This window comes from Pinus tabuliformis, chromosome 2_1, assembly GCF_031772625.1.
Source record: "Pinus tabuliformis cultivar Carrire ecotype Pingquan chromosome 2_1, CPIR1, whole genome shotgun sequence".
Classification (NCBI taxonomy): Eukaryota; Viridiplantae; Streptophyta; class Pinopsida; order Pinales; family Pinaceae; genus Pinus; species Pinus tabuliformis.
This window is the reverse complement of record NC_142299.1, coordinates 878,475,617-878,492,290: the sequence shown is the minus strand read 5'-3', so window position 1 is coordinate 878,492,290 and position 16,674 is coordinate 878,475,617. Positions and strand designations below refer to the sequence as shown.

Sequence of the window (16,674 nt, the reverse complement as noted above, 5' to 3'; positions counted from 1 at the left end):
AGGTATTTTATGCTTCTTTTTCTTATAAAGCATTGTTGTGGCTAAGGTAGTGATACTTGGTTTGTCTCTAACATTCTTATCGTCAAATAAAAAATATTCAAACATTTGGAGCATCTAAGCTTCCATATTTGGAAGTCAGACATCCAACCCACCACCTTCTATGGTATATTCCCCATCTTGGAATATTGAGAATATCTTATTCCTACTTCAATCTCAAGGTCCTATGAACCAACTCTCAAACTCTTTTCAATGGTTTTAGTGTTTCCAATGTTCACAGCAGTATCACTTTTGAAACTTCATAATAACTACTCTAATTCCAATATTATTCATAATCAATCAACATATGTCCAAGTGAACTTATCAACATAGATTTTATATTACTTTAAGTTCTATCTTAGTATTTAATATTGTTAAGTCTTATATAAGCCCCATGTTAACCCTAAAACCCATTATTAAGCCCTAGATATTGAGTAATTACATTTCTATTATTATAGTGTTACGTAGGATGGAACCTGTCACTATCCCATTTTATTATAATTGTACCTTTTGTCTACTATATATATAGTAAGGACGGCTAGTCTTAGAATCATCAAAGATTCTCTTGTTCATCATACTCGTTGTAAAATGAGATTTTCCCCTCGAAGAGGAATATTATTATTGGTTCATGGTGCAAGGTTCATAGCATTTAGTATCAAACTCGTGATCCTAGGGTTTGAGGAATTTAATTATTGGTTTATCATCAATTTTATGGTGCAAGGTTCATAGCATTTGGTATCAAAACTCATGATCCTAGGGTTTTGTTGCTTCAAACAGAGCATCATAGAATTTTCGCTATAGATATTTTTCTGAGAGGTTTCGGACGATGAAATGTGGAGAATATTGAGAAGAAATCTTGGGTGATATCTGTTTTAGATTTTAAATCTTGGGTTTGCTATATTTTTGGATATATTCCAAGGAAGTCAGGGTTCTTGGATGCTTCTAAAATCTGTCTCAAATAAGTCAACTTGGAATTTTCACTACAATTTTTTTCTACAAGGTTTGAGACCATGAATCTTGTACCACTTGAGCCAAAATCTTGGCGAACATATGGTTCAAATTTTAGATCTTCATTCACTATAATTTAAGATATATACTCTAAGGAATTTAGGGTTTCTAAATGCTCCTAAAATTAGTTTCAAATAGGTCAATAAGCCAATTTCACAGCATATTTTTTTTTGGAAGGTTTCGAATAGCGAAACTGGGATCATATTAGGAGAAATTTCGTTCAAATTTTAGAATTTGGTTCACTATACTTTCAAAGTTATACCCTATGGAATTTAACGTTTGAAAACAATCTTGAAATAAATTTTAAATAGGTCAACTTGATATTTTTGCCATATTTTCTTTTTTGGGACTTTAATATTGAGAATTCTTTAGGGATCTTAGGAGGCATACGAAAGTACCTCAAGTATGAATTTCAGAATTATGTGTAAATAATTAGATATGCAACACCTCATATAAGTTTTCACGTAGGAAGAGGCCAAAAATCAACAAGTTTTGGGAAGGTTACCATAAATTTCACTTGTCACGTCAAGCTTTATTCACACCTATGGAATTGCAGGAAAAAAAAAAAAAACATATCATAGTATTGAAAACGAAGGTTTCAAATCCATAAGAACTGAAATCCTAGAGATATATCAAGATAAACATCAGTGGTTCAAATATTCTCCAAATTAAGGTATATAACATACAAGTGACCTAATTGTTGATTAGAAGAGCCATTTTTTTTGTCACTGAATGTTGTGATAAATAGTACTATAATTATTTTCAAGCATGCCTTCAAAGCAAGCTACTACAATTAAATACACTGAAGACTCATCCTTGACATATGAAGAAAGTGAAGACTTAAAATTTATGATATCTCAATTAGAGTATAAAGTTAATGAAATAGATGATAGTATGTTCATGATCATGTTATTCATTTGTAACCTAGAATTGTACCACCTAACATTAGGCCTTACAAGTATCCACATGCAAGAGTGAGATTGAGAGTATGGTTCAATAAATGTTAAAGGTGGACACCATTCAACCTAGCCAAAGTGCTTTCTCTTCACCAGTGGTGATGGTTATCAAAAAGGATGTCTCATGTTGTGTGTTTAGATTACAGACAACTCAACAAAATGACAATCAAAGAGAAGTTTCAATTTTTGTCATCGATGAATTATTAGATGAATTACGTGGAGCAATTTTATTTACTAAGTTGGATCTTTGTGTAGAATATCATCAAATCATAATGAGGTACGAAGACATTCCCAAAACAATGTTTAAAACACATGAAATTCATTATGAGTTTTTGGTTTTGCCATATCGACTTATAAATGCGTCTTCAACATTTCAAAACTTTGATGAATTTTGTTTTTAAACCCTTATTTAGAAAATTTGTGTTTACGTTTTTTTGATGACATATTTATCTACAACAAATCTTGGGAAAGAGCATGTACAACATGTTGATAAGGTCTTTAACATTGTTGGAAAAGCAACAAATATATGCAAAGCCTTCCAAGTGTGCCCTTGGGGCTCAAGAAGTGGAATATTTGGGTCATATTATATTACATGGTGTCAAGGTGGATCCTAACAAAATCAAAGTTGTGAGGGAGTGGCCAATTCCTAATACCTTAAAGAAACTTAGAGGATTCTTAAGATTAACATGATATTACCGCAAATTTGTAAATAATTATGGTCAAATCCCAGCACCAACAAAATTATCGAAGAAAAAAACATTTCATTGTACTAAAGAAGCAACAAAAAAAAATTGAAACTTTTATAGAGATTTGTGTACAACACCTAACTTGGCGACACCTAACTTCACAAAAACCTTCATTGTACACTGTGATGCTTCAAGGCATGACATTGGTGTAGTTTTGATGCAAGAGGAAAGCTCATTACTTTTGAAAGTAGCAAACTTAAAGGAAAGAACTTAATCAAACCCATCTAAGAAAAAGAAATGTTGGCCATACTACATGCAATTAAGAAATGGTGTTTATGCCTAATAAGAAGACACTTCAAAGTAAAACCAAATCATAATAGTTTGAAGTACTTCTTGGAGCACAAAGTATCTTCAAAATAGCAACAAAAATGGGTCACAAAAATGTTGGATTACGACTTTGAAATTATCTACAAAAAGGAGGAACAAAATATTGTAGCAAATCCACTCTCAAAGAAATAGGAAGACAAATGATTTATTATGTGTTATTTGCATTCCACAATCTCACTAGGTGGAAGGAGCACAAATAGAATGGGAATAAAATGAGAAAATATGCAAAATCATTCAACTACTACAAGAGGACCCCGATGCAACAAACAAATTTATGTGAAAAAAATTGCTAGATATCAAAAATCACTTATACAAGAAATATCAACTCAAACAGTAAGTCATTTTCAAATTACATGCTCCCTCTATAGGAGGACATTTAGCGCTCTTGAAGACATACCATAAGATCAAGAAATATATTTTTCTTGGAAGGTCTTAAAGCATATGTGCAAAAGTTTGTGGCAAATGTGTGGTATGCCAACAAAATAAAGGATAGACAATCAAGGCCCCTAGACTCCTTCAACAAATAGCCATACCGAACCAACATCGGGAAAAGGTTTAAATGGATATTATTATAGGTTTACCCAAATCTGAAGGAAACGTTCTCATTTATGGTAGTGGTAGGATCAAATAACTTAGTATACCCATTTTTACTCTTTTTCTCATCCTCTTTTTAAAGCATGTATAGTTTTAAAAGCATTCATGGAAATAGTCCAAAAGCTACAAAGAATACTAAAGATTATTATAAAGAGATAGATCAAATTTTCATTGAAAAATTTTAGACTAAATTGTTTTCTTGTTTGGGTACTCAATCGGCCCACGGCTCATCTTATCATACTCCATTTGATGGGAAAACTTAAGATTGTAAACAAATGTTTAGAAGGATATCTATGTTGCTTTGCATTTGATAAATGGACACAATGGGACTAATGATTGCCCTCGGCAAAATGGTGATACAACACATCCTTTCACACTCATCAAAAATGCCAACAATTATAGCACTTTATGCATATTATTTTCCATCCATCACATCACCCTTAAAAGGGATTATAAAGCCTCAAGCAATAGAGGACTACATAAGACTCTAACAAAAGTTTCTCAAATTATTAAAAGACACCTTGGTTATAGCACAAAATATGATGAAACAAGAAGCAAATCAACGTCATAGTGAAAGGGGATTTGAAGTAGGGGGTTGGGTATTTGTAAGAATACAACCATATAAACAAATTTCTCTCAAACAAAAAAAGGACAATAAATTAGCACCTAAGTATTATGGCCACAATCAAGGATTGCAAAGAATTGGAAGTATGAATTACAAATTGGAGTTGCCTCCACCTTCACGTGTACATTCAATCTTCTATGTCTTTTGCTTAAAGAAAGTAGGTGACAAGATCCCAATCCAAATTATTCTATCAGAGACCAATTCAAAGGAAATAATATTATAACTAAAAATAAACTTGGAAACAATGTCCAAGTAGCTAAAAAATCAGTCAATAATTAGTACTTCATAAAATGGAATAATCTACCATTAGAAGCAACATGGGAAGATGAGTTTTTATTATAGAAAAACCCATAAGTAGTCACAAGTAGTCATGTTGAAGACAACACCTCTTTGAAGAGGGATATAATGTCAAGTCCTATATAAGCCCCATACTAACCCAAAAACCCCCTATTAAGGGCTAGATATCAAGTGATTACATTTCTATTGTTATATGTAGGAAAGAAATTTGCATGTTGCATGGTCCCCATGCTAACACAAAAACCCCTTATTAAGCACTAGATATCAAGTGATTACATTTCTATTGTTATATTATTTATAGGCAAGAACTTTGCATGGTCTCATTTTATTATAATCGTGCCATTTCTTTCTTTATATATATTCACCAAGGGTATCTAATCTTAAAATCATCAAATATTGTTTTGTACATTGTATTCATTGTAAAAGGTCTCCTCTCAAAGAAAACCACAATTATTGGTTATTCATCAATTTTATGATACAAAGTTCATAAAATTCAAGATAGTATCATTTTCAATTCATTCTTCATATTAACTACTTTAATAACAATATTATTCATAATCAGTGAACATGTGTTCAAGTGGACTTATCATATATGTTATATTATTTTAGATTCTGTGTGTTTAACATCCACTACAATGAATTGCCTAAATTGTGCAAAGCAACCAAATGAATAGCCACAAAATCCACCATCAAAAATCACACAATAGCATAATACATGAAACCCAATTCAAGAAAAACTCAGCAAAATGGCTTTCTTGACACTTTTAATCTCAAGACACAAAACAAATTACAAAGCTCCCAATAGCTTTCTTGACACTTTCAATCCCACGAAACAAGTTACAAAGCTTCCAATAGCCTTTTTTTCTTCCCTTGGTAGTTAACAAAGTGAAAAATATTTATTATACTTAATACATTCAATTAACAATTTCTTCTAACTATGAAATGAGACATACAACTATATTACACGGTCTTGACAGAATGGCCCTATAACGGTTCGCTCATATAAGTACTTCTCCCTCTACAACACTAATCAAATCAAGTCATCAATCTCTATAAGAAAAGAAAATAAACTCTAAAGGTGTCTCCAACAACCAAACCAATGCCTTTTCCTTCCCTGGTTATCCCCTATCCTTTCTCTCAAAGAAAGGCGAAAGATTTGTCAATGATGAAAAATTGGCATGCGACAGCTGATTAAAATTGTCTCCCCTGTTTGAGGAGTGAACATGGAGTGTTGTGCTCAAGCTACTTGACACGTGGCTTCTTGATTTGTCCTTTCTCACATGTATCATTGCATCATATGACTTCTATCACTCTATTTTCTTATGCTAATCATCAATCTAGTCAAATAGCCCACTAATCCACTTCAATAGGCCTCCTACATCCTAGGACATGCGATGCTTGCCTTGGGGCAACTCATAACATATTTCCAAGGTCTCTTCTTCCACCCTCAATGCACCATATATTATTCAATGGATCCCCATTTGGCCAATATAATACTCACTTTCTTTGAAATAATTCTGGTAAGATTATAGACTTTGTTTTCTTTATACTTAGGTCAAATGTCGAGTCCTGATTCTTTATCAAACCAAAGTTTAACTTCATGCTAATGCATTTCATTCAAATAAATCTCTCAAAGAATCAATACTCATCATCCAAAGGCCATAAGTCGAATATTAATCATTTTTTAAAATGAAATAACATATAAAAAAATAATGCAATGTACTTATGTTCGTGCAGCACAATCCCTTTACAATTATTTCCATTGTAGCTTGTTGCAAAGATTTCTCATGGATATTTGGAATTTGATCTTATTTAATGTTGAGAAGTGATGGTGGTGCACAAAGTAAATTGCACTCTAGCAAGCTTTATTAAATTCTATCCTTGTTCAATTGCAGCTCTTCCCTCTTAACTAAGGCCTTCAAACTGTAAGTTGGCTCAAAGCTCTCAAGCGGCCTTCAAACTGTAAGTTGGCTCAAAAGCTCTCAAGTGGCAATGAGAACGATAGTGTCTGGTAAGCAATGGAGTTGCATTCCAGAGCTAAGCTTCACCCACTCAAAATAAAGAGAAAGCAAAAACTCTTTAAAGATCTTACTACAGTGCGCTGCAATTTGAACTGATCGTGATCTCAGTTCAAGCTCTAAGCATACCATGCTGCACTGTCTTCTGGCTTTTGTCTACTAGTAGCAGAAAATAAATAAGCTTTAACTTGCCAAACGTGAGTTGGATAATGTTTTCCATCCATCTGAAACCATAATAACATCTCCTCTTGTATGCATTTTAAAACCAGTTATACCTGTAGTGAATGGATCACAGAGAAATGTTAAAAATAAATGTAATAAGCATATCAAGAAAAGGTCCGTTTTCTCTCCTCCAAGTCGCGATACATCATCATATATTTCAGAAGACCAAAATCCGAAAACTCAAGTGTAATTTCTTTACATATTGAGAGAATAATACAATGGCCATAACAAGCTGATTTTTCAAGACCATTTTAACATTAACAATTAGTATTTCCAGAAAAAATTTACTTCGCCAAAACCTGCCTTTGGAGGTACAATCTCTCAACGACAAAAGTTGGTAGTAGTCTGGAAGAAAATTAATGGCACTAACACCAACCTGTGTTCATGTATTTTTAATTTTTGAGGCCAAAATGAACTTGATGACCTGTGCCTTTAAATGCATATCTGGCTTGTGCCATCGAAACTAAACTAATATACTTGAGACAAAAAAAATTACTAAAATTTCCGTTAATTTCCATAAGGAGATCAGCTATCAAAACTATTTATCACAGGCCAGGTAGCCGCTGCCTGATAGTGTCTCTGTAGCTAGTCGATAGTCTGTCACTAAACAAAATACCTCTTAAACTGGGATTGGATCACATCCTCATTCCAGTTCTTCAGTAAAACTAATACAGCTCGTATAAGCCTCATCGTCAACTCAGCAATAAGACCTTCAATGTTTGTGTCCATAAAGAAACCAAATTTGTTGGAGCAACAATTCCTTCAACGTTCAAGTTGAAATTAAAACCAGACCAAAACAAGCAAAAATATAGACAATGCATACCGAGCACTTTATGTGCCAATTCACAATCTAGTGACTGCAATTAAGCAGGATAGACTTATAAATCAAATACTAAAGTGCTGGGCATCAGAATTTCTTTATGCACTGGCTACCGAGCAGGGGTTTCTCTGGCAACTTTTTCCTCTTCAGCATGCCCTGGAAGCTTCATGTTTGGGGGTGTCCTAGGAGTCATTTTTTCAACTTCCTCGCGTGTATATATGAAAATCTTGCGCACTATGCTGCAGAACTCTCTGCTTTCAAACAAAACAATTTGAATAAATAAATCAGAAAATGCACCAGAGAATTGGAATAACTTACCTAAAAACATGCTGGAAAAGCTTGAGAAGAATACTATGCATTGATACTTACTGCCATGGATCATCTCCTACAAGCATCATGTCTCCTTCATCATCTGTGTAGACAACCTGCCAACCTTTGTTTGCATCCTGCAGTTGTCCTTCAAAATTGAACATCAAATCCAGTTCACGAATAAGCTCTGTATAGCCTTCAAATTTTGTAAGATCCACGGCTCTCCCAAGAGCACTACCTTGCTTATGTACCTGGAGTGTAATACAAGACGCAGATTTTTTCAAATAACATAGAAAACCTACGAAATTCTAAACTTGTTTTTTCCTCTCAAAGGTGTTATGTCTTGAAGTAGCCTTTTAATCTATGATGGATCAATATAACATAAATAATTGGTAATAATTGTTTATATAATGTAATAAAAATCATCCTTCAAGCTTATATATTCGAGCATTTTTTCCTAGGGTCCTTAAGGAAAATGGTGCTAAATGTTGCAATTACAACATTTGCATTTTAAAATGAATTTACCTTGGTACAGCTCCTTGCAGAATTGCTCTGAGCTGAAGCCCTACATTGTGTTTCTTGGGATGATCTTGGAGATGTTTTCTCTTGTTCACAGCTTCCAGCAGGTGCATCAGACTTGGCTGTTTTTGTTTGTTCCGACTGTTGGTCAGGCTCTACAGACAGTAAATGAGTTTCTGTTGAAGCATGAGCAGCAACATGTAACTCTTCCTCATTAACAGAAGCTCTGATTTTTGATGGGTTTGAGTCACCCCCTGTTGAATTGTCAATCAAATGAAAACCAAATAATTTGCAGTTGCTATCAATTTGACGTGAAACAACTTCAGCCCCCTTGGACATTTCCCAAAGATCAAAACTAGGCTGCTGCTCAGTTGCTCCCATGTTATTGACTTGCATGGTTCTGGCTGCATTCCTATCCACACCACCATGTGCTCCTGAAACCTCTGATTGGCATGGTGATATCATATGCATTGGCCAGTTTCCCACCGATGCTTCCATTCCAATGTTTGAAAATTGTGGGTGGCCATTCAAGCCAGTCCATCTTACATTTCCACTCTGCTTGTGGGATTGGGCAGCAGAGGTCGCAGACATCTTCCTATTTGACTCACACAATTGTAAGCTGTTTGGAAAACTCATTGACCACAGTCCTGATCCATCCACAATTTTACCCTCTTGGTCCTGAAACTGTTTTCTTGAAAGCTTTGGCTGCTGGCCATCTTCCAGGATACTATTTGTTAATGAACCACGGAATTCTTGCACTTCCCCCACAGGTTGAAAACTTGAGAAAGTATCTGAATATAGCGAGTCATGCCTAAGTGGCGGCATCCAATTTTCTGAAACCAACCTTCTTTGACATCCCATACCTTCTGCTTTGACATCATCCAGTTTTGATCCCCCCCATGCAACCATATTTTGACCACTCTCCAAGTCACTGTCACCCAAAGATCCCCCCAAGGTCATAACTTCTTGACCTTGCAAGACCCTTGGAAACCTGTGCACCTGAGTAGAATCCACTGGGGCCTTGTCTGAGTCAAAAATACAACAAGAAACATTTCAGAAAAACTGATTGCTCATGAATCTTAATACAGTCTTTCACTAAAGGTATTGTAGCAGACAATACTCCTACCATGCACTGATAAATCGGAAGATGAAGGTAATATATTTGGCCGAGGCCTCTTGCCCCTGGCTACCGGCAGAGGATTCACTGCCACTGGAGTCAATGAAGGTTCTAATTTCCACGGGGAAACTCTCTCTGGTCGTGCAATTGCTGATATTTCATCCCATTGTACCTGAGGTCCACAAAATGAGGAAAGCAATTAAAAGAAGAAACTAGCAAACATCTTAGTCACTGGATAAGAAAAAGCATCAAACCTAAAAATGAAAATTTGAATCCACACCCTAGCTACCTTGAGGCATCTCCACTTTGAATTCGGCCAGTTCACAGGATCAGCATCACTTATTCCAACAATGGTTCCAGTAAATCTGGTTGATAGAAACACACATCAGCCATACACGTGCAGCTACACCATTTGGATACACTTCAAAAACATAATCTTCCAACCTAAAACATGTGTATATGTATCTCCTATCTCTTGCATTATAATACAGCTACTAATTAATCTCCCATAGATCTGAAACTTGAAATCATAAAAAAAATTCTACTTGGACCGATCGTAATGTTTGGATGGATTTTCACTAAATTAGCTTCTGATATAGTGCTGAGGATCGCTCTGCTCTCTATCTATTACACAATAAACTGTTGACTAAGTGTCATCCCATCAAATTAAACTAATTTTTTATTGTTAAAATCAAAGTTTGTAATAAAAGGACCTTTGCTCTGGGACTTCTTCCCCCTCAAACTTCATCTTGAATCTCATTCCAACCGAGAAATTGATTTTCATTGACTCCATATATTGATCATAAGGAATTATGAACTCTGATGGGCTTGTCCTGCACAAAATGGACAACAGATGATGGAAATCAATACATTAACAGACAAATAAGTACAATGCCAAAAATGTAAGGCATTTTTTTTACCATGCTGCATCTCAATGTAGCATGAATCCAGAACTAAAAAACATAAGAAAATAAGAGAAAATAATCACTGAATTTAAAATGCACATTGCAAGCAAATTCAGATGGCAGCAATAACAATAAAGTAGCACCCATTAATCTGTTTCCTAAAAAAGAAATGCATAGAGCTAACTGCAATTACAAAGCTCCAGAGTCCACAGTAATAGTGACCCCACAAAGTTCATGTCATTTGCCCCAAAAACAGCTACTTTTAGCACCTGAAACCTTGTAAAAATACAAAAAGACAATAATAAAACTTTCACTTTCAATGCAATTCAGTTGTATCCTAGATCCTTCTGCTGTTAACTCCATAGAGTCTGTAACATAAACACTCACCCTTACCAGATTATGTTTTGCAAAGCACTCAATGAAAATGCAATCCCCATTTAGACTTAAAAACCAAGAGCTTGCTGCTCTATACAATTTGGGATCTTGCTAAAACGGTGATACTTTCAAAATTTCTTCAGCTGCAGCAAAAAACTCCCCGTATACTAAAGCAAGCAGCAGTTACAATGGTAATAACGAAGGAAACCTAATAAGAGTTTTCAAGCATTTTTACGGACAACCCCTACCTTGGTTTATAATAGACACTAAACATGGTCTTCGTTGTAACTGCATGTGATGCAGTTGCAATGACACCAAGATGCATGCTGTGACTGGATATAACAGATGATGGAACATTGTTTTGCTGGCGCATGGCACGCCTAACTCCCACACGCAGTTCACCATTTTCACCCCTGAAATCAAAGTCACCTCAATAAATTGTAGAAGTACAATATCAAGGCTCAAAAATAATTATAGCAAAATTGTGAGGGAGCTTCCTAAGAGCAACCACGGCTAAACCAACAAACCTCAAAAAGATAAATGCATCTCCTGCCACAAGTCTTTTGGAACTAACAAAGACACTCCAGCCAGTGGTAAGCAAATGCCTCCTTGGCTGACCTGCCAATTTCACCCAGACAAAGTTAAAAGAAGTTACCCATTTATCAAGAATTATTTCACACCAAAAAACATACAATTAAAAATACTTGCCACAAACAACCTTCACAAGACACCAAAACATTGCTAATGGAAGTTTTATTGGTTCATGATGGTTGATCACTCTGATGAAACCAGAGATGATACAAGTGTTTGATAGTCTAATCTAGGAACTTCCAAATCTCAGAGTTGACCATAGACAAAGTCACCTTTAATCTTATAATCAGCAAATTTCAGCGGGCAAGTCATTTGTACTTGAGTTATTGCATGTAAACACTACATAGTTTCCAAACAGAGCCGGTATAGACGTGATACACTCATACAGAGGACAAAAACCACAACAAAGGCAATTAGCCTACAATGGATCCCTTTTCACAAACAATTATCAAATCACTTTAACCCACACAAAATTCCAAAATCCACTCGTTACTTATTCTAGCAAAGATAATTGCTCCTCAAGGGATAAGAAGACATGACACTTATCCAGTTGCATTCCTCTTTATATGTTAAGACAAAGTGGGCAATTTTGACTTGAAAGTCGTGTTCCTTTAACTATATAATCTTTACACGATAACTTCACTACAAACAACTTGACCACTAAAACTTGCTTATTATAAGCCTAGTTAACCCAGTAATACTTTATGGGTGTGAACTGTGGGGTTTACGCATCCCAAAAAGCAATTGGAGATAAATCGAAAGAGTGCAGAAACACATGGGGACCCTCAACTCTAGGATTAAAATACTTTAAACAATATGAAATTCTGCTGGCGGAAACCGGGTTGTACCTGCAGAGAGTGGCAGACTTAAAAAGCAGCAGACTACCCCACCAACTCAGCAAGAATCAGCTGCAAAGAAGGAAGAATACATGGGAGATTCAATGTAAAGGGTGGCTGGAGTACTGGCAAATAAATGAGGAGGCCTGGTCTCAGAGATAGTGCAGCGTTAAAACAGCACATATGTGATGGTTACCAGAGGGGAAAGAGGAAAAAGAAGGTACAGAAAAAACATCAGCACACTACAGCCAACATTTTAAGCCAGGAGGAAATATCAGAGAGGAAGAATACCTCAAACCAAACATGCCTTCGAGGGGAAAGCACCTCTTGACTCAACTAAGGACAAGTTCGCACAAGCTGCTAGACAGGGAGATTGAGGGAACCAAAGAAAATGGAATAGCAGACCTTGGCAGGTTGGTGGCTCCAAAGAGGTATAGACCTGCTTTAGATTCACGTTTCCTCTCTGAATTTTGTCACCAGATTTGGAAACGCAAACCACCTCACGCTGCAATCCTTCCATCCCAGACATCTATAATCTCGTGGATGTTCTTATAAAATCAATCATCACCATCAGCAATATTCAAATTAAGGTTAACACAGCCTAGCAGGAAATGCAGTAAAACCTACCGCGAAAGATATGTCGGAAACGCCATTCAACTCCATGCAAGTCCTTGGCCACCAGATCTTGAGATGGAGGTTGCTGACTCATATCCTGCAAACAGAGAAAATGATCATTAGATAGGCAGAGCAAACGGTTTTTGAATATCTTCAACCTGCACTCAAGGTAAAAGTAGATGCGTATATTCAAGCACATGGTACAAAACGCTAACCAGAGGTGGAAGACATTCATCAGCATGTCTCCTGAGAACAGAAAACCCTCCATGGGTACTGGTATCTGATGCAGTGAGGGTCTTACAGAAAGAGTATACTAAAGGCTTCGGAGGCAGTGGAGTTAGAGGCTCCTTGTCAACAGACGACTCATCCTGCTGTGAAAGGGGAAACTTCTTATCAACACCTCCAGTTCATTATAAAAGTCAATTTTATGTATGAAATCATAACTAGCTTCTGCTCCACCAGTAATTAGATTTTAGACTCCATTGACCATGTCATATGTCATAGCTATGCACATGATAGTACTAGCTAATTCATGTCAAGATCTCATACCGCAGTAGCCTTAAATGCAGATTTGCAAGCATACCTCTGCCTCTGGGAGCAAGGTAATTTGAGAAAACACTTCATCTGTATCAGGTTCAGCCTACAAAAATCACCATCAAAAGCAAAGCATAGTAAAACACAACTCAGTGGAACGCAGGTAATCTGAGAAAATAGTTCATCTGCATCAATTTCAGCCTACCACAATTGCTATCAAAAGCAAAGGATAATAAAACACAACTCACGGGAACCAAGATAATGTAAGAGAAGATTTCATCTGTATCGGTTTCAAAAAAGGATGGTAAAGGCAACTGCCGAGAAAAGCTACAAAGATATGAAACACAATTGTGGTTTGGCTCTGTTTGCTTCTATTCACAACAGAACTTCCAGAAAACAGTCAACCCTTAGAAGCAAAATTATGTCGAATCCAAGTAGTCTACAGCTGCAGAATCACAAACAGCTTACCTTCAGTTGGACATTGATTACGCGGCAAAGGATCTTGTAGGGCAGGTTAAACAATGGCATGTGTTGGTCAGCCCCCTGGTTTGTGGATGCTTCAACCTGCAATGCATCACACCCAATTCAAAAGGTAAGTTGCCGAAAAATGCCTGCCAAGACACACACTCATGATGCTTAGCTAGTCATTCTATGGCCACATTACAATAGGCACGTCGTAGCTAAAGCATGCTATGATCAAGATTGTACGCTGATAGGCCGTGATGATTGAACATTTGTAAGCAGCCGATGCAGACCGGAAGCAGACCTCTCAAAACGTGGTGAGAATGTGGGTGCCTAATACAGATTGGGTTATATTTGAACCCCAAACGCAAAATCTAGAATATTAAGAAACGCGACTGATCTGATCCAGCATGCACACTTGAAAAACAGTGATGATGCTTGGATGCTGCAGGAACAATTCCCACACACTTCCACTGCAAGGCCAATCTCCGAAATAGAGTGACAGTTGACCATGTAATGGTAGGAGTACTTCTAAAATGTGATGGAAGGGGCTTAAAAAGCATTCATGAGCAGAACCCACACAACACAGGTAAGTCATGACAGCTAACAGAACAATCCATCGGAGATTCTCAATGCACATAAACAGATACTGAAGAGATGTTGTATTCCCCTGCATGGAAGAATACAAAAACATTCAAATACAGAACTATACCTGCTCCATATGACCTTGTGGGAAATAAAACACCCGCTCCCCGATCCTGGGCAGCGTAACAAGAGGTCCAGCACAGGCATGCCACAGCTCCTCGTATAGCGCATCTTGAGCACCTACCACAAATTCAAACGATAACCATGGCAAGATCAGGAAACTGCTACGCCTATAACTGGATGAATCATCTAAAAAAACCCATATGACCATGGAAAGATCTCAACCACGCCCAACAGAGATCCTAACATACTATAAAAGAAAACAGAACCATTGCAATAACCAGTAAGCCTTACTTGGTGAAGAATTCGGGTAGCCATGTGGACCGCCAATCTGTCCCATAACAAGCCCTCCCTCATTGGACATCGAAGAATAGCCATCTACACCCCCATTACTGCTATTGCTCTGATTAGAACCACCATTATTGGCCCCCAAACCAAAATTCCTAAAATTTTCAGCATAAGCCATAACCACCACTAACTTTTAACAGCGGCCAACTAATATCCTCTCCCAAAAGCCGTCTCCGCCGCTTCTATCAAACCCACCTGCACTGATGTAACCCCCGCCTTCCTTAACCAGGCCTGGGAATCTCAACAACTCCCCTTAAACTCCCAGACATACCCATCTCAAACCAGCTTGCAATTCCTTTGACCCAGTTCAGATTTCGCCGTAATCTGCACACCCATCAAGCGATACGCCGAATTCTCTCGATTCCCAAGCGAGATTTCGCCCCTTCCCCATGCTTGCAACTTGCCACTACTCCTGGTTGTTGGTGGGTGGTGCTAAGGCCATAGTTGCTAACCGGCCACCGGAGTTAAAAAACACCCAACCCCGGTTACCTCCTTGTCCCTGATCGCCGGCGACAGCGGTTGCCGTGCCGGGAAACCGGGGTCGGCAGGCCAGGGGAACCGAAAAAGAAAAAACGGGCAAGCGGAGCGTGGCCGAACGTGACACGCTGGCACGTCACATCAATAAAAAGGCGGCTACGCCGGTATCCACACCCGGCACGGGTTCCCGTAATCATTTCCCGGGGAAATTAATTACTTCAAATCCGTTAATTTCCGAATATCTTTTACCCGTAATTTGCACAATTAAATAACTGCATGTCTTCCCCGCGGCAGGCAGCTCCGTTGGCCCCGACTATACCCGGCAGCGCCCCCCCGGTTTTACCCATGAGGTGAAAAACCAGTCTTATTTTAATAATTTATTTATGACAAAATCGAAAAATTAAATGCTCCCCCGTCCCCCTAGGGCGGGCCCCACCACTCGCGTGGTGTGTGGTGTGGGAGTCATGAATGATTGTCCCGTTTCTCGCATTGGGTTAGTGAGATTTGAGTCGATTAAGATTCCGGGAAGATTTCGGATTGAGATTGGGATTAGGGAGGGTAGACATGTTGGCAAAATGTGATACATGCTCTCCCCATGCTTAAAGGGGGATGAGTTTAATTTCCTAATCATAGGCCCCACCTACCTTCTGCCTACCAACAACGTGACAACTTCCACTCTTTGCTCTCCTACTCTTTCTTTACCTTTTGTTTTATTGATCCCCCTTCTTCCTCTTGTTTTCTTCTTCCCTTCCCCAGCTCCATTTCTGCCTTTTGGGATTGATTGGTAAGAGGTGGATTCCAATATACCAACATTGTCTAGGCTCTTTTTTCCAGCTTTTCCAAGCCCACCCACTACTTCCTCCTCACTTGGAGACAACCAAGTGTGCACAACCCCTAGAGGTCAACAAGAAGCTTCCCTTCCCTTCCCTTCCCTTCCCCATTACCCTCTTGCCCACTTAAACTAAACTCCAGGGACATCACAAAGTCTTTGGTTTTATTTTATCTTTTTTACAGGACCAACATGAGGATTTTTTATAATGATGTCAATGTGTGAGGCAGGTTTTAAAAATTGGGTGAGACTTTGATTGTGTGTCTCTTTAATTATTTATTTTAATGCAAGGAATTATTGGTGTGTCCTCGAAGGCTCCAACAAGGCCATTGACTAAACAAAAATGGGAGGAGACATAATATTTAGGTTTTACTTCTACGAATCATAAATATCAATTACAATG

At 37.6% G+C, this 16,674-nt stretch overlaps 1 protein-coding gene across 2 annotated transcripts; it reads right to left on the bottom strand.

Annotated features, from left to right (window-relative positions):
• Window positions 1-7,321: 7,321 nt before the first annotated feature.
• Window positions 7,322-15,413, bottom strand: LOC149203456 (auxin response factor 2B-like). 2 transcript variants are annotated; one of them, XM_089403446.1, is made up of 14 exons: window positions 14,912-15,413; window positions 14,625-14,737; window positions 13,919-14,014; window positions 13,500-13,556; window positions 13,132-13,284; window positions 12,929-13,013; window positions 11,402-11,492; window positions 11,123-11,287; window positions 10,308-10,427; window positions 9,884-9,959; window positions 9,604-9,766; window positions 8,484-9,502; window positions 8,019-8,209; window positions 7,322-7,900 (listed from the first exon to the last, which is right to left on the bottom strand). In XM_089403446.1, the coding sequence occupies exons 1-14, from the start codon at window positions 15,081-15,083 to the stop codon at window positions 7,759-7,761; spliced, it is 2,643 nt and encodes an 880-aa protein (XP_089259572.1). In that variant the 5' UTR covers window positions 15,084-15,413; the 3' UTR covers window positions 7,322-7,758. The 2 variants fall into 2 exon arrangements, with proteins under 2 accessions (XP_089259572.1, XP_089259571.1); XM_089403445.1 differs by having other exon boundaries at window positions 13,132-13,287; window positions 14,912-15,412.
• Window positions 15,414-16,674: the final 1,261 nt, after the last annotated feature.

Coding starts and splice junctions, on each gene's coding strand:
- LOC149203456 (XM_089403445.1), bottom strand. CDS start 15,083: ATGGCTTATGCTGAAAATTTTAGGAATTTTGGTTTGGGGGCCAATAAT. Junction 9,960..10,307: donor GAAGAAGTCCCAGAGCAAAG/GTCCTTTTATTA, acceptor TCTATCAACCAG/ATTTACTGGAACCATTGTTG. Junction 9,767..9,883: donor CAAAGTGGAGATGCCTCAAG/GTAGCTAGGGTG, acceptor TGTGGACCTCAG/GTACAATGGGATGAAATATC.